Below are 18,018 nucleotides of genomic sequence, written 5' to 3'. Positions count from 1 at the left end.
GATATGGTGTTTTTAAATGGCAATATATCAGCATATGAAGATATTGTGATATTTTAATGAATCAATATTTTTTCCCTCGTCTTTAGAAGTTTTTAAGTCTGTAAAAAGGAAGTTTTTTTAGGAAGAAGAAGAAGTAGTATTTTATTTTTTTTTTTAGACTTTAGAAACTCAGAAGCTGATCAAATATCGGGTTAAATATCGGTGGGGTGGCCGATGTCCAATATTCAGTTTTAAGGCCGATACCGATAGGGGGCCGATTATATTGTGCATCCCTAATATAAGAATTATGATCCAATTATTAATTACAGGTCTGTCGTTATTATATTTTAATTTGACAAACTGGATCTTCTCGTCGTTCTTTTTCCTGTTTGGTCCGATTGCAATTGCGGATCTTGACCTGGCCGGACCGGAGCGGATCGAAAAAATAGCTCGGCTCTGTATTTTTGTGGTGACGGTCGGAGAAGATGTATGTGGATAACGACGCGCGGTGGATGTGTAACAGCACAACTGCTCCGCACAACGTACATGAGCGGGCAGAGCGGAGTGCTGACGGAGTATGTGGGATCTGGGGGTTAGTCCCGCCTTGAAATCCAACTTTAAAAGCACCTAATCAGAATGATATCCCATGGATACGTCAGATCAGTCTGGCTGGACAGAATATTAAGCTCTATTCATTCCTCCTCCGAGCCTCCAACCAGAACATAGAGGGAAAAAATAAAATTCCTATTTCTAACAATAAAAAAAACTATGAAGATAAGAAATATTTATTAGACTAAAGCCTTTTTGTTAGAATGAATGCAGATTAACGCAAATTAGGAAAACGGTGCCTCCATGTTTATTTCGGTCTATAATGGTGTTTGTATTTAGCAATGATATTCTGTTATTTGAACCTCTTCAATTCCAAATCTTCATTATAGTTAATTTAGTTTCTTATCTGATATTAACTATTTGACATTTTCTGCAAAACCCATGTGTGGAAAAACTGAGTTTGAAGAAAAGTTTGAAGAAAGTTGCAGAAATGTTCAGTAATCAGTGACAGGTGAGGATGTAATGATGACAACATGGAGGCCCGTTTAACAAATGCAAGGTTTATTCTTTGCTGTTCTGTTTCCCAGAAGAAAAGGTCACATTGATGCGAGCATCTCTGGGAGGCGGGTCGTCCTTTTGGCCTGTCAGAGTTTTCCTCTCACTTTGATCGGAGTTATGAAAAAATGTGACACCAGCATTTGATCTATGAATGCACACTCGCCTCACGCCGACTCCCTTTCTGGGTCACCCAGTTCAGTCAGCGAGGCGGGATGAGATATGGTGATGGTATGGAGGAGCTGGACCGCCTCAGGATTCATGTTCCAAAGTCCTGCGATAGAGAAACAGGCCATCAGATTTATCTTTATCAGGGACTAGTTTGAAAAGTATGGATTAAGATTCAAGTTAAAGTTTTTACATCTTTGCTCTGATTTTATAGGGAAAGTTTTTATTAGTTTTTTAAAGGGATAAATAGAAAGCCAAGTCTGGATATCTAAGCCTTATAAAATATGGAAATAGAGAAAAGAATGCAGGAACTCTGCTTTATGTTTATTAAGAGTTGCTGGTGCTTTGATTTCCAAGTCTGAGGAAAAACATTTGTTCTGTGTTTCTCTAGGCTGCTGCAGGAGGAACTGGAGGCAGATGTTTCCCTCTATGCGGGTTCAGGATCGGTCCGAGCTCACAGGGCCGTGCTGCTGGCCAGAGCTCCGCATATCCTCCAAGGACAGACCAATAAAGATCCAATTATCATCCATCTACCAGGTTACGATCTGCCTGCTCTGAAGGATTTCCTCAGGTAGGCTCTGAGCTCCGTTCTATTTGCTGGTTTAGTCCAGATTCATCAGACTCTAAACCCAAAGTCTGCTGCTGCTTGTTCTCTGAGGAATGCTGAGTGTCATCATGTTATTTCATCTGTTGGTGTAACGGCTGCATAGCGTCTGTCAGTGCTGCTCATTTACTCTGCAGGGTTTGATTCTGCTTCATCACAGGTTTTAGGATCCCTGCAGAAGCTGCTGCTGCTTCCTCGCTTGAATCTCATTTCTGTGTGCTGAGTCACAGCTTCCATAGAGTTTTCTTAACGAGTTGCAGTGAAGTTGCTCTGATACAGCTGCAGAGCTTTATAATCTAAAGTCTGGCCAGAGGCTCCACGTTTAAAAAAAAAATACAAAAAAAACTAAAACTTCAGGCTGGAAAATATCCTAAAACTTCAATAATGGTCGATTTTGACAGATAAGAAAGGAGATTTTTCCTCCATGTTTGCATATGACCAGGGGTTGACCTTAAGGATTTAGGGCAAGTGACTTTCACATTTAATTTGCCCGAAACAATTTTTACTTGCCCAGTATAATGTTTGATAAATATAGTTCCTTATATTCATTTTATTATATTTAACAATGAAACATGTTTGTTTTTTAAATGTTTTTTGTAATTCAGTATTTTTTAAGTTTCCAGGTTCCTGGTGTGTATCTGCATGCGTCAGATAATGAACTCAAGCCTACATTACCGTGTTAACATGCTTTTCAATCCTTCCTGCACATTCTTTTCAAATTAAACCTAAAAAACGAAATCTAAAAAAACAGGTTAAAAACTTAAGATAAATCACAAGACAGAAGTCAATGTCACAAATGAATAACTTTTATTTTAGAGTCACGGTATGTTTATACAAGATAATACTATTAATATAATGTGACTTTTCTAGAGAATCATTATACATAGTTATTTTATTCAGGGTTTCCACAGTCTGACATCATTTCAGAATTCCCTGACTTTTAACTGACTCAGGATTAGTTTTCCCTGACAAAATAAATGCAGCAACAAGACAATAATAATAACATAAAAGGTCACCAATCTAACATGTTTAGCTCTATAACATTTAAATGCACCTCTCCAATGTCTAAGAGAAAAAAATTAGAATTTTTTAATGTATAACCTGCATCACTGTACAAAAGACTGCCATATGTTAGCGCTTTCTAGCTTGTTTGTCGTTTTGGTAACTACATCAAAATTACCGCTAGGTGGACAAAAATCACGCCGTCTGGCGGAAAATCACGTTGCTTTTTCAAATCACGCGAGAATGTGTACAAAACAACAAAAATGGCGCCGGCAACGCTTCTGGGTCGTTTTCATCGAATGTCAGTGATTTTAAAGTAATTTTGAGCATTTTGAGCATTGCACTTGCCCAGCCGGCAAATGCAATTAAATTTGTACTCTCCCAACAATAAAAACTACTTGCCCCGGGCGATGGTTAACATCGATTCCTGATTTAATGAACCAAAGTATCGTATGCAAAGGGATTAAAGGACTGAGCTTCCTGTGAGGCTGGAAAATGACTTTTACATGATGAATGAATGAATAGTTCTGATGGGTAAAAATTGGGGAAAACAAAGTTTGTTTTAAAAACTTCTGGGATATCACAGCTTTGATGCAACAGTTATGACACTTTGGCAGATTTTTATTTCCAAGAAAAGTCCAAATTAGTTAGACCAAAGGCGTATGTTTGATTTCACCTTTAGTAGGGACACTATTGGTCTGATGTCATTGGTCCTATGCAAAAATATGCATTCTTGTTTTTTTATGCTTGACGTGAAAATCAGGGTGTATATCATTTAAAGAGAAAAGCAGCATTTATACAAATTTTATAAGCACTTCACACAGAAGATGCTGTTTTTCAATGTTTGAAGCATCACTGGCTCTTAAGACTATTTTCCACTCCAAATTACCAGCAACTAAGACAGTAGGTAAATCTGTGCCTATTTAACCAAATATAGTCTAAATATGTCTGTTATATTTGGATTTATCCTGTATTTTCTTTTGAATGTATAGCATTGTGCAGAGGTAAAACCCACTATTATCTTTTAAATTAGGGATCCACGATATTGGGATTTTGGCCGATATCCGATATGCCGATATTTTAAAACTCATGTAGCCGATAACCGATATCGATACCGATGTTAAAGCTGGACAAAAATAAGTAGTCAATGAAAATAGCAGTTTTGTTATCCATTTCTGACACTTTGAAAAATAATATACTCAAATATATTTTCATATGCTGATATCAAATTGATTTTTAAAAACGCGGTATCGACCTATTTTACTTTCAAAATCTGGTGAAATTTCATCGTTCTGTTACAAACTCTCGTGATATTTTGCAAATTCTTGTGAGATTTTGTTAGTAAAATAGATCGATACTGCGTCAATATATCAACATATAAAAATATGGCAACATTTTGTGAATTTTCGGGGGATTTCGTAGCATAACGATGACATATAGCAATATTTCATTAGTAAAAGAGATTGATATGGTGTTTTTAAATGGCAATATATCAGCATATGAAGATATTGGGATATTTTAATGTATCAATATTTTTTCCCTCGTCTTTAGAAGTTTTTAAGTCTGTAAAAAAGAAGTTTTTGAGGAAGAAGAAGAAGTAGTATTTTTTTTTTTTTTTTTTTTTTAGACTTTAGAAACTCAGAAGCTGATCAAATATCGGGTTAAATATCGGTGGGGTGGCCGATGTCCGATATTCAGTTTTAAGGCCGATACCGATAAGGGGCCGATTATATCGTGCATCCCTATTTTAAATGTTCTATTTCTTTCATAAAATGCAAAATAATAGATTAAAGGGACGCCAAATTAATTTATTTTATTTACATAAGCCCTGGAACTAGAAGTGAAACTGACACTAAGCATTTAGAACATTAACTTCACTCTACAAGTTGTACATCTAGGCTGTGGTTACTCTGTTTAACCCATTTCATGTATTTTATCTATAGCTGAAACAATTCATCAGATTAATCGATTATTTAAATAATGTCAACAAATTTAGTAATTGATTAATCTTTAACTGGAATATAGAGATCCTAAAACGTGTCTTTAGTTCACAGTGTGACCCGCTTAGAGCAGGAATTATACCAAAATTGTAAAAAAAAAAATATATAAACATTTTGCATTTTAGATAAATAAATGTTTACGTCTGTCAGCTTTCTCCATACAGAACTCCTCTACTGCTGCAACAACGCTGTATTGTAAATTATAAACATGTTCTTCACATCTAATTGTTGGTAGGGACAAGTAGGTCAGTCCAAAATGTTGGTAGGGACATGTCCCTATGGTCCCTATGCAAACCTACGCCTACGAGTTAGACACAGAAATGCACCTGTGGTACGGTTCTCTCTCTCCTGGCGAACACGCTTCACTGGAGACTAGAACTGCTTTGCTTATTGATTAATCTGATGATTCTTTTTTTATTTATTTATTTTTTTTAGAAAAGCAAAAGATTTTATTGAGACTTTAAACCAACAAAAGCTAAAACTTGGTGAGTTCTAGATTTTCCATCTCAAATGCAAAGTATTTTACAGCTTTGACATATTTACTGCTCTGAGAGGGTTCCTTTTCTGCTAAAGTAATGAGTTTGAGTCTGTCTGCTCTAGTTAATGATTCATCCATTACTAATTTAGTTTATGTTTATTTAAATAATGAATTAGAAGGATTAATCCACAGTTTCAGCCCTACTGGAGGGATGGCTCTCTGTCTGTCTTCTCTCCTGTGCTGAAATATCTCTGCAGCAAGTCTCAGGTCTTCTGTAGGCCTTGACCTGATCTCCAAAACCCATCAGCTGACTTTTTTATTTTATTTTTTTTGTTAATCAGCTCTTCCTATTATTCTTAAAAGGTGTAATTCTTGCTTTGACCACCTGGGGGAGTACCTGATTCTAGCCTAATGTGTCTTTCAACCCTTTTCTGGTTCAGCAGCTGTTTTCCTTCTCAACCTTTTGTTGCCACTTAAATGCAATCTAGGGAGCGGATGTCACCTGGTTAGAGAAAGGAAAAAAACGCTTCCTTTACCTTGTTGATAAAGAGAGAATATTAACCAGCCAAATAATATCTGTTGTTTTCCAAGGAGCTTATGTCTCTGCAGGTTGCAGGACTCTGTGTAACAGAAGTCAGTCTATCAGATGAACCCGTAGCATTTCAGAAAAGGTTCAGTTTTAATTAATTTCTGAGTTTTACCCACAGGCAGGTGTACACAGCAGAGCAGAGCATGCGGACGGCTGAACCTGAAGCGGATTCCCCTCCTTACTGTCCCACTGACTCAGGTAAACAGATACACACATGGAGGGTTTATTCTGCGGTCAGGTGACCACTAAGCTGTCCTCCTCTATCCACTTTTCTCACATTATGTTTTCTTAGTCATAATCCAATTAAGAGCTAATCCCATTTGGGCCTTTGTTGCTCTTCCTGCTAATTACAGTGAGTTCCTGCTTTAGATGCATTCACTTTCAGTCCAGCCTTGTTATCTTCCTTTCATTCTTTGACATACAGTTTTATTAACCAAATATGTGTCCTGTGCTGAGTGATGCTCATCCCGAATGTTTCGGTTGCTCCTCATTCCAGCGGCTGCGCTTCTGGAACCGGCCTCAGATGTCGGCGCCGACCTGCTGCATCTCTACCGAAGCAGAGAACAGTGTGACATCACCATCCAGGTGGCTGAGCAGATCTTCTCCTGCCACAGGTAGAGCTGCCTGTCGTCCACATCCACTAAACTAGTTGTTTGGAAAAGTATTCACATCCCTTGAAGCTTTTCCGTACATTGGATGTCTTATGGAAACGACTGACTGAAAGAGCGTCGTTGATCAAACATGCGTGACATAAAATGTTTAAAATTAATTTCGTTAGATAGCACTCCCTGTGGAAAACCTTCTACCCGGATAGTGGATGTTTTCTGCAGAACATTAATCTCGTCATTAGCATGTAGCTTTAGCAAGAAAAAACTTTGAATTTTGTTTTTGCTTCAATGCAAAAAAATGTAATCTCAGTTTGTAAACAGCATTTTTGCTCGACTTATATCATGACCTTAGTTGGGTCTAAATCCCTGATTTGGTCTCTAAACCCTTCATGAGAGAACAGTCAGTGGGCGGAGCTTAGGGTGATTCTGCTTGGGTGTGTAGAAGCTTCCAGCACATTGGCCGACAGCTAGCTTTCTCCTAAGCTTGTCAGACATATTTCAGATTAAACTAGAGATACAAATGCTGGAGTTGTTCACCTAAAGCTGGGCGCAAACTGTACCAGTTTTCAGTCGTGCGAGAATTTTTTGATCTGTACAACAAAACCCTGCGATTTCGTCGTACAGTGCGAGCTGTAGCTACGTGCAACGACTGAAAAAAATCGCACACTGTATGCCCGGCTTAATGTCCTGTAAATAAATTATGACACATTTTTTAAGTTATTTCCCCTCTGTTTCAGTGACAATATTGATATTAAAGTGAACAGGAAGAAGGTGTCTCCTCTTTCTCAGTGAAAAGCAACCAATCAGCAATCAGTCAGGGTTTCTATGGTGATGGCTCTAGACCCACACACTGAGTTTGATGGGTTAGGTTTAAATGATTTCACGCCTCAGTGCCATAAAATCAATGATAAATGTAAATAAAATACCTCCATTAAAAAAACCATTAATGTCATAAATGGTATATTTAAATATTTAATTTTATATTTAATTTCATATTTTACTGGTACATGGTTTAATGCTGTATTAAATACATGGATTAATTTAATTATTTCACGTAACAGTTTATTTCTTACATTTTATGTTGAATTATTTTATATTATTTTTTTGTAACTAATTGTTCATTTAATTAAACATTTGATTATTTAATGATGTAATAAGTAGTAAATAGTTATTTAATTTTGTCCCCTTTGACCCTCCATAGCTTTAAGTAGGTAGGTAAGACAACTTGCCAATGGGATAAGACGATTTCTATTTTAAGTAAGAAAAATAAAACAACAATTTTTTTATTTTAATTGCAGGATATCAAAGGCAAACATATTAGTTATATTGGCAGATAATCTTATAAACCTGCTTAAATTAAGGACAAATACACGTGGATGTAAAGAAATGTTTGCTTTTTTATCAGTTTTAGCAGCACAGAGTGATTTTTTTTTCACTAATCTCACATTTATTTAAAAATTAAACCGCAAACTGTGTTTTATTAGAATTTTCTCTGATAAACCAACATAAACCAGTGAAGCAACACCTGGTTTTAAAAGTTTTTATTGACATCGGAGTCAGTAAAATGTGGCTCCACCTCTACTTATAGCTGTGAATCTATTGGAAATACTTTACCAAATTTTTTAGATGTAAAAGTCAGAAAATGTCCATATTCTCTTAATGCAGGACGTCTGAAGCTAAGTTTGGTCTCAGATTATTGATTGGATTTCTGCATCGACTTTGACTAGTCCATTTTAGCTCATAAAGATGCTTCAATCAAATTCCTGTCTTTGTAGCTCTGGCTACATTTAAGGGTTGTTTCTCTGCTGATTAAGTCATCAATGGGCTTCGTAACAACCACAGAAAAACAAACCAAGTGAATTAGAACAGGCTTTGGAAAACACACTTTTCTGAAGGAGAAACTTGGAACCAGGCAGTGTGAGGACAAAATGCCTCTTTAGGAAATACTTTATTTATTTGGATAATGAAAAATAAAATGTGTCGGTTGGAGATAGACTGATACATTTGTTGGTCGATTATAGAGTTGTTGTTTTTCTTCTTGTATTGATCGATTCATTAGTAATTCATTAGTTTCTTGGGAAAGCTATGCGTTCTGCTGCCTACATTCACTCTCCATTGTTGGCTTTTTGTTTTATTTGCTAATGTTATTATTGAGGTTTGTGTAAAACTTTCTATCATTGTTTTTTTTTATGTAAATGGAGGTCTGAACGTCTGTCTTCAGCAGGCGTAGAGCTAACAGAACTGGCAGCGTTGCGAGGTAAGGGCTCAAACATGTACGGCTGGAAGCCTTCTACACCAAACCAAGCTTCTGCCGCCCTGGCGTCCTCTTCCACAACATCTTCGTCCCCGCTTTCCTCCTCTAAATAAAAAATGGATGACGGAGGAGACTCATCCACGACCTCCGACACTAAACTCTCCTCCTCTTGCATGTTTCCTCTGTCCATAGCGTTCCTTGACAGTGCCGTTTCTAAGTCACCAATTTAGTGCTACTTGGTCCCAATGGAATTTCCCATTGGGAACCTGCTAGCACTAAGATGCTAACTGGTTAGCAAGATGCTTCCGACAAACCGGCCGCAATCAAACATGTTGCGAACCTTCCACTACAACAATCCCGCCCCCTTGATAAACGACCAATCAAATTCATTTTATTCACTCATCTAAAGTCGTGCACCACTCGGGAGAATTCGGAAATGCAACCGTTGGAACAGCTGCTTCCCTACGACTTTAAGCTTTTATACTTCCAGAAAAATCCAACCGAGCTAAAATGAAATCTACAATGAATTAATCTATAAAATAAATGCGTTTAAACCCCACTCCCAGTTCTTTCATTTCCTCTCCTTAAAGGTACACTATGCAACCGGTGTTGATTTTCCAGCAAGGCTCCCCCCAGAGGGCGAAAGTAAAAGTGCACTGTCTTAAATATGCACAGCTGTTCTCCTGGTTTCTCCGTCAAGCCAGGCGCGGTTGTTTTGAGCTTAGCAGACAGGCAAACGCAAGGAATGACTAACACAGTGAAAGTATGAACATGCACACAGAGAGAGAGAAACCCTTCCAATGTTACTTACAATCGCATCAGCAGAAACGCGAGGTCCCCGTCAGCCTTGCAGCCTTCATTTTATTTTAGCTCTCGCCATTCGGAAAAAGCTTGCCCGATGTTCACCCGTGTACGACTCCTCTCTCTGTCCGGAGTCCTTTTCCTCTTTCTTGCCTGCTCCAACATGGGCTTTCGCTGTTTTCACGCTGGTTCCGCCATAACTGCACAAAGATCGCCACTGTGCTAGCAACGAGCATGCTTTTAACTGGGGGCGTGTAGCAGTTCTCGCCGTAAAGCAAGACCGACTCTCGCGAGACTTCTGAGCCTGTGGGTGCGGGTCGGTGCTCCTGCAGTTGCAAGTGCGGTGTTTCCCCCACAGACCACCAGGGCGGCCGAGAAAACCTTTGTTCAACCTGAAATGACTCATTTAATCATCCAAAACGTTATGGAACACATTAATTAACTGAAAAATGTTGCATAGTGTGCCTTTAACACTTTATCCTTTAGAGTTTCTCTTTGAATTACTTCTGTAATTACTGCTTTTTCCTTGGTTTTAAATGAATATATTTAAACCTGTTTTCAGCTCCGTTTTTGCTGTGTATCTAACATTTCTCATGAAGCCTCCTGTTGGCTGCTAGCTGTTTGGGTAAAAACGTGTACCGCTGCACAGGTTCAGCGTGCACCAGCAGTGGGTGGTCAGTCTGTGATTTAAAGGTAGACGTTGTAACAAGTAACCATGGAGACGGGTTTGCTCTCAGCTCCTGTGCAGGAAAAGGAGCAGAAAGTGCTCGTTAGAGAGAAGCCGGTCTTCAGTCTGCATGTTCCCTCCATCCCTCCAACAAACTTTATTTCCATGATTACATGTCAGCAGGTGTTTCAGATCCTTCCTAAGCTTGGGGATTATAGGGTGTTTAAAATTTGAAAAACGACACTTACAGAAAGTATAGAAAGTTCTCTCACTGGTGTTAGACTTTTTATTTTTTCACTTGAAAAGGTGTAGATTTAACACATGTAGATTAAGTTTTTCGTTTCTGTAGAAACATCAGGATTAAAAGGGAGCCTTCACTCTAAAAAGTTGTCATGACGTTTCCTGCTTCATTTTTGGTCTCCAGGGCGATCCTGTGCGCTCGATCCCAGTACTTCCGCGCTATGCTCAGTGGGAGCTGGATGGAGAGCTCCAGACAGTGCATCACTCTGCACGGGTAAGACGCAAAATTTAACTGAAATATTTTCATTCAGAAATAAAATACAAAAAATAAATAAATACAATAAACAATAAGAACAATATTTTGAGGTTGTATGCTGTGCACAATATTAAGCAACCTTGATACAAGAATAACAAAATTAACTTTAAAGTGTTCCTTTCTTGGCTATGCTTTGCTCACATAGCAATGACACAGGCCAAACCAGTTAACAAACAAAAATAATTCTCAGCAGCTGCACCTGTTACAGAAAAAGTCTGAAACTGTAAAATGCACAGAATTATTCAATCACACTGTCTTCAGAAAGTGAAATTTCCTCTATTCTGCACTCTAGATGAATGACAGTTTAGTTGCCACTCTTGGTAGCACTGTATCGATACTTTTGATAATAAGTATCGTATCCGGATACAACGTTTTAGCATCGATACTTTTTTGAATAACGATACTTTTGACAACACTACCCTTTAGGCATCTTTTTCTGCAAATGCGCACTTTCATCTGTGTTGAGCTACAGTTTTAGACAGTCACTGAAGCTCACCTTTCTCACTGACGTTCTTTGAAAATGGCCGAGGTTCCTAAGAGAAAAAGTGTCTACGAAGTTCATGAGAAAAAAATAAAGGCCTCAGAAGACGCCGATATAGCCTGGAATGCTTTGCGCACAGATCTCTCCTTGCAAAGCATTATGGGATTTGCTGTCACAGCGGCCCGCTGTCGCTACCCAACAGTGGTGACTGATAACAAAGATGGCGCAGGCGGTGGAGGAGGAGTTAGGTGACCAACAGGGAGCAAAAAGCAGTGATCGTCTGTCCAAATGGTCACTACAAAGTCCACAATTTGTCCCCTCTCTATATATGGATGGAGGTATTTATGGGTTAGGGCGGACGTTCAGACACAGAGCTTGCACGAGGAGAAATGGGCTCGCACACGTATTTCTTTTAAAGTGGAGAGGAAATATGGAAAATCCTCCACAACACCTTTAAGGGATTCAGAGCTACATTTAAAGACACCGAAACCTTCTAAACCTTTGTCTTATTCAATTGGAAAATAAACAGATCTGTTAGAGTCAAAACAACAGTAAACGGTTCACCCTCTTTAGCAAGGTCTTGTTGACGCATCTTTTGATTCCTTTTTAGCATCCAGACGTCTTCACTAGGATTCCGTCCTCATGCCTTATTTCGACTTTTAAATCTCTGCCTAGTATTACTGCACAAAGTTCGGCTAATTCTCTGATGTCCACAGCCCTCTTCAGGCAGCCGTTTAAATATCTTATCAGATATAGTTCTATACGCCATCTTGATCATTTCTGTCCTCATATTTCTTCTTTTACATCACTTTGAAAAGCAACCTCTGAGCGTGATGCTGAGATGTTCAGTGTTAATTTAATGCAAAAAAAAAAAAAAAAGGGGAGCAAGGCAACAATATCACCATGCAGCCTCCTGCTTCAGCCTCAACATTCTCTCTGAGAGGTTATTAGCCAAGCCCTCTCCCTACGACTGAACAGGAAAAGACAAACTATACCTTCCTACAGCCTTTGCTGACATATAGACACATATATTTAAACATCCGTGCTTTTTAGATAAAAGGCATAGTTCAGAGGTCACGGATTAGAGGACCCACCTGCTGGCTAATCCGACCCAATCTAATTTAAAACATTTATAAATTACCGCATGTTGTCTGACAGCAGTGTCTAACTTCACTTGCGCCGCTTCTCCTGTTAATATAGTAAAGCCCTCTGGGACCAGGCAACACATGATCCAAATGAGCCAATGAGCTGTCAGTTTGGCTTTCTGCTGCTGCTACATTTAGACACGGCAGGCAAACCTGTGGCAAGCACAAGAAATACGAATAAGTGCATTCAATTACAAGAACTAAATGTGCGCGCTCACAAATAAAACACATGTATTTAAACTAAGAATGAATTTTTATTGAAACTAAAGTGTGAGTATGCATTAATAAATAAAGGTGCATGTGTATTTGTTGGAATAATTATGTATAAGATACTTAATGTTTGTTCTTATGATGTATAATGTGACATATTACTGTTCCAGAGAGGTGTTGCATAAGCAGTATAGGTCAACTCTCAGGAAGTATTGCTCAAGCTTAACGAAACCAGGAGGTTCTCGGATCATTTGACTACAAGACGTTTAAATGCAAATTGACCTGTTCACTGAGACTGCAAATTGAGTTGTATTTCTTGTTTCCTATTCCTTTAGCGCAACCTCAGCTTGTGTAACTAGGGACCCCCCGTCTGACTTTAGTAAATAGCGAGGAGAAAGCTGAAGCTGACTCCCCTTGCGAGTAAAAAGAATTCTGACTCTGTGCCTTTCTTTCCTTGTTTTACAGTGTTTTAGGTGTTAGACCTGACAATATTACAGACTTTTAAGGTGTGGCCATGGGTTTGGCCATTACAAACTCAACAAATTGAGAGTTTTACTGATGCCACAATCTGTATTAGAGGGTAAAAAAATGTTGGTTGTGGCCAGTGATTGGCTAAGGGTGGCCATGGTCACCCCTGGCCCCCCATCTAGCTCTGCCCCTGCCTAGAGCCCTTTCTGCAATGCTGTCTGTCTCCAATTTCTTCTTCTTTTTTTTTTTTTTTTACCATCTTGTACGATTATCCCGTTTTTGTTACAACAATACAATTAAACACTTAGGGAATTGTTTTTACCTTCTCCTGATGAATTATTGCAGCATCTATATAAACTGAGTTTCATATCAGATGAACCAAATTGAACCAGACTTTTGTATCTTATTAGCTTCTGTTTGTATGTTGATGTTTTCAGCTTGGGACCAGATGAGATGGAGATCTTGCTTCAGTTTATGTACGGAGCTATTATGGATTTGCCCAGAGGAGCCAATGCCAGGTACTGTTTAAAAGAGAGGCGGGGTCAAAAATCACCGCAAAAAGCAGCTGATTTGAGTGTAATGTCTCCGTCGTACAGTCAGGTGGTTTTGGCTGCAGACATGCTGGGTTTGGAGGGGCTCAAAGACTTGGTGGAGATGATTCTGACCAGAGACTACTGCCGCTTCTTCCCCAAGGTTAGTTTCTGTGAAAAGTCACTGAAAGCAGCCGATAGATGTCAAAGTGTTGTTCTTCCTTCATGTTGAAGCAAATGTTGAAAAATATGACTAATTTATTTTACTTCTTCATTCTTTCTTTATTTAAAGAGTTTAAATCATCAAATAAAATGCATTATGCTGCATAAAGAGACCATGGATACAAAGCTTTTGACTTCACTGTCCAGGCTGAACCACATTGGTGTTTTTTAGCATGAACTTTGACCTTTCATTTAATTGACACTTTACTGGTTTATTGGTATTTAATCCAGATATGCTAATGAGCACCTAAAGCCTCGGTTTTTAAATGGAGGGATCAAATTTTTCTGTTTTACAGCAGCCAGTTGACGGAGTTCAGAGAACAATTCTTGAGTGCCTGTCCCTCACACACGCCTTAGGTCTCCAAAACCTTCACATGCTCTGTAAAAGGTAGGATTGCCTCTGATGATGGTTTATGTAGAAACATAACAGCAGTCCATTACTGGAGCTGGATTAAAAACAATTAACAATCTGTTTAATTGTGAAACTGCACAGTATTCATAATTTTACATTTTTTTTTATTGTCATTACACTCACAAGTATGGAGCAACGAAATGAATGGCAATCTGTGGGAGTGGGGCTGGAACTCAGAACCTCAGGATTCTAAGCTCTATGCCCTGACCACTAGCCCGCCACTCTGTATGCCCCTCAGTACAGTATTTTATTATTTTTTTTAAACTCTGCCACTTATTCTGTTATTTATTGTCCCACACTTATTCAGGGGGACAATAAAGGGATTTTCTATTCTATCTAATCTGATTATTGAAACAAATCATTACCCAGAATAAAGGTACAAAGAACCTAAAACAGACCATTTCCTGAAATAACAACCTTCCTACATTCTATATATTTTATGTTGAGAAACATTTATAAACATAAGATACAATGTCATATGTATATATGTATAATATTATATCTTTTTCAATTCATTTAAAAATTGAATAAATGGTTCTCTCCATTCTCCAATTTGTTTGTTTATTTAGAAATGTTACCTTTACTAAGGTTTGCCTTTTTATAGATTAATCAGAAAAAAGAATTGATAGAATCCTGTAAAAACCTGAATGTTTTTATGCCAAGACCAAGATAATCTTTCAATATCATTTTTTTTTTTATTATAAAGAAAGCAAACATCTATATCCAGATTTTTGGGGAGCTAAAAGCTCAGCAGATGAATGAAATATTGAACCAGATGATTTGTGTCTCCTTTCTCATATTCCTCAGTTTATGGCTTCTTGCGTCTTTCGGTTTCTTTTAAATCACCTCCTTTGTTTGTGATTGACTTTTATACGTTAAAAACAAAAAATGACTCACAACCAGCTCTGAAAATACAGCTATAAAGCCCTGATTACTTTACAAAAATCCACCTTTTAACAAACCTAATTAACCCTGAAGGCAGCAATTTACCATAAGAAATAAATTTTGTTTAAATTCACCTATTAAGATTTCTCTCTGTCAATCATCAGTCAACCGCATCTTCAGCAGCCATGCTTTCAAAGATCCTGATCCTTGTTCCTTTGATAGATTAAACTATTCCTATAGAAATTGATGAAAGCAGCCCTGAATCTGTTTTCATTCTTTGCAAGCAGCCACTTGAGTCTGTAGAGCTTTTCTTTTAGTGTCTGGTTGCTAGGTAACAAGGTGCCCAAGAGGTGATGGTCAGGGCTAATCTGTTCTAACAACAAACTAGATTTGGTCAAATCTATTCGCCATATTTGTTAATAATATTTGTTTTCAGATTCTAGAACATTATGAAGCTGATTTGGCGCCTCGCCTTTCTGTTGCTTGAGCTGCCATCTTTTTACAGAGGCTAACTAAACATCCTGCAGTCCCTGACCTTTTCTTTTCTCACCCAAACATGAACTTTAGTTGGAGTTCATGTAGTAGATCAACTCTAAGCTGCGTATAACTGTATAGGGGAACTCTAAGGGAGATATATGGTTAGAAAATAGAGTTTTGTACACGTCTGAAAGGTGGGGGGGGGGTCCGTTTGTCTCAGGATGGCTGCTGACAGCTAACCTGACTCCGCCAGATGGATTTGCTCCGCATATTCATCTGGAAACCTTCCGTTGAAGTAATTTTGGGAAGCGGCGAAAATACTGGTTAGCTGATTGGCCTATGTTGGTAGACGGGCCAAATAAACCAATCAGATCAACGAAGCATGTGACGTACTAACAGAGCGACGACGAAGAGGAGCCAATTGATAGATCAAACTCTTGCCAAAACCAGTCGGGAGAAGAGCAAAAACATCTTTTCCTCTGAGAAAAGCCTCCAGAGCAGTGTTTTGCTCTTCTTTCAGTGAAGAAATACTCTGTAATTCCGATAAAACTTGCTCGATAGCCACGCTAACGCTAGTTTCATCGGCTGAAGCCGCCATGTTCTTTAGACTGAACTGTCGCGCTTCTCGTTGCGTCACACCTCAACCCGCCTCAAAGCCAACGCTGATTGGACGTTCGTTTGGTGAACGGCTCCAAATTTTCTTTAACGGAGAGTCTCCAGACTGATCTGCGAGTGAAACCTTGAAAGCTCGCGAGATCAGGATGGTCTCACGAGGCTAGCTGACAGCAGGAAAACATACAGATAGACAGATTTTACCCCCTGCAGCTCCACCAAAGTGAATATGGTCCTCCTGGCTCTTCCTGACAGACCTGTGGGTCCAGGTGGACGACTAACTCTCTGGAAATGTGTGTGAGACGTTCTGTAATCTAACCTCCTCCCTGACCGTCTCTGTGATGCTAATCGTCCGCTAAGGTTCTCCAGCGAACCTCTGATGCTGCGTTTATAATGGGATTACATTGCACACAAGTGGACTCTCCGCTAATGATGTGATGTGATGAAAGGCTGTTTGTTTCACTGGAACTCATTCAGAGACGCCAAAGTAAAAAGGGCTATAAACACACACAGTTCTCATCCTAATATTGCCGCTCTGCCTTTCCAGGTGGGTAGCGGAGCATTTTGTGAAAGCCTGGTGTGAGAGGAACTTCTCCCTCCTGTCCCCCGAGCTCCAGCGCACCTGCATAGCCGCCGTAACAGAAACCATGGTGAGTGGATTCCCCCCCACGGTCCTCTGCTGCTCCCTTTTCAAACAAGGCATTTGTTTATTTCACCAGGAAGGAAACAGCAGCGTGATCTAATCAGAGATGAGCTTTATTGGATTCTCTGTTATTAACATCTGGCTAATTTAGGATGTGGATGCTGACAAATGGAGATCGATCCATGCTTGTATTCGGGGGCGGAGTCTTTCGACACGCCGTGGTTCAGGCTGATATTCAGATTGGGGGTTAGAGCGCTTACACAATGAGGGGGTTTCCTTCCTCCATCAACAGGGCAGCAGTAATTAACGCCTCTCTGTCTGATGCCGTTTGTTTCACCTTTTCTGTTTTGTTCCTAGAGAGCTTTTCTTTAGCTGATAGATGTTTCCCCTCAGACTGTGCGGAACGCTGTGACGTTGCTGTGCGGCATCGAGCAGCTGATCGGCAGCCTCCCAGAGGTGAAGTGGGCTCAGCATGTGAGGTGCATGGCCATAGAACTTCAGGAAGAGAGCCTGCGCTTCATCGTCCAGCACCTCCCCAGGGTCATCCACACTCAGGCCTTCCAGGACCTCCGCAGGGTAACTCTTCCTGAGTCCTTACATTTCAGATGTGTTTATATCACTTAACTTTTTAATATTTTGTTAAGATATATCAGCTTTTAATGTGAATTGCATCTCACATAACAGAACTATGGAGTGAATTTTGCTTCTTTATTGTTACAAGCAAAGATTGCTATTTATTATTGCAAATTAGAAAAACTGAAATCTAGAATAAAACTGTGAAAAATGCTGTAATCATTGAGAGGAAATTTTCCAAATGTTCAGATTTTTTTTTGTTTTGTTTTGTTTTTTGTTTTCCATTTTTCCCCCGAAATTTTTTAGGCTTTCTTTTTTTATTTTCTTTTTCCACCTTTAAAAAAATTCTCAAAATTTCCCACAATGCACCTTGAAAAGTGATGTACATTGAAGGCCACTAGGCGAGCAGATGTATCCCAGATTGCTCTGCAAAAGCTCTCCTCGCAAAGCATCATGGGATTTATTTTTGGGGCGAGATAGAGCGAAGACAGCGCAGGCACAGAGCAGGAAGCCGGAGTCAAGTGACCAATAGGGTTGTCACGTCTTGGGT

At 39.1% G+C, this 18,018-nt stretch overlaps 1 protein-coding gene across 1 annotated transcript in view; it reads left to right on the top strand.

Moving 5' to 3' along the window:
- Positions 1-525: 525 nt before the first annotated feature.
- The window catches only part of btbd8 (BTB domain containing 8), a 44,970-nt gene continuing 27,477 nt past the window's right edge, over positions 526-18,018 (top strand). Inside the window, exons 1-10 of the mRNA XM_038269496.1 lie at positions 526-571; positions 1,615-1,822; positions 6,043-6,122; positions 6,421-6,538; positions 10,679-10,768; positions 13,552-13,632; positions 13,711-13,807; positions 14,163-14,254; positions 16,800-16,902; positions 17,289-17,471. Of these exons, the coding sequence (XP_038125424.1) occupies positions 526-571; positions 1,615-1,822; positions 6,043-6,122; positions 6,421-6,538; positions 10,679-10,768; positions 13,552-13,632; positions 13,711-13,807; positions 14,163-14,254; positions 16,800-16,902; positions 17,289-17,471 (1,098 nt within the window). The remainder of the gene's footprint in view (positions 572-1,614; positions 1,823-6,042; positions 6,123-6,420; positions 6,539-10,678; positions 10,769-13,551; positions 13,633-13,710; positions 13,808-14,162; positions 14,255-16,799; positions 16,903-17,288; positions 17,472-18,018) is intronic.

This window comes from Cyprinodon tularosa, unplaced genomic scaffold (assembly GCF_016077235.1).
Source record: "Cyprinodon tularosa strain WSP-4 unplaced genomic scaffold, ASM1607723v1 ctg1199, whole genome shotgun sequence".
Taxonomy (NCBI): domain Eukaryota; kingdom Metazoa; phylum Chordata; class Actinopteri; order Cyprinodontiformes; family Cyprinodontidae; genus Cyprinodon; species Cyprinodon tularosa.
This window is presented reverse-complemented; position numbering and strand designations above follow the sequence as displayed.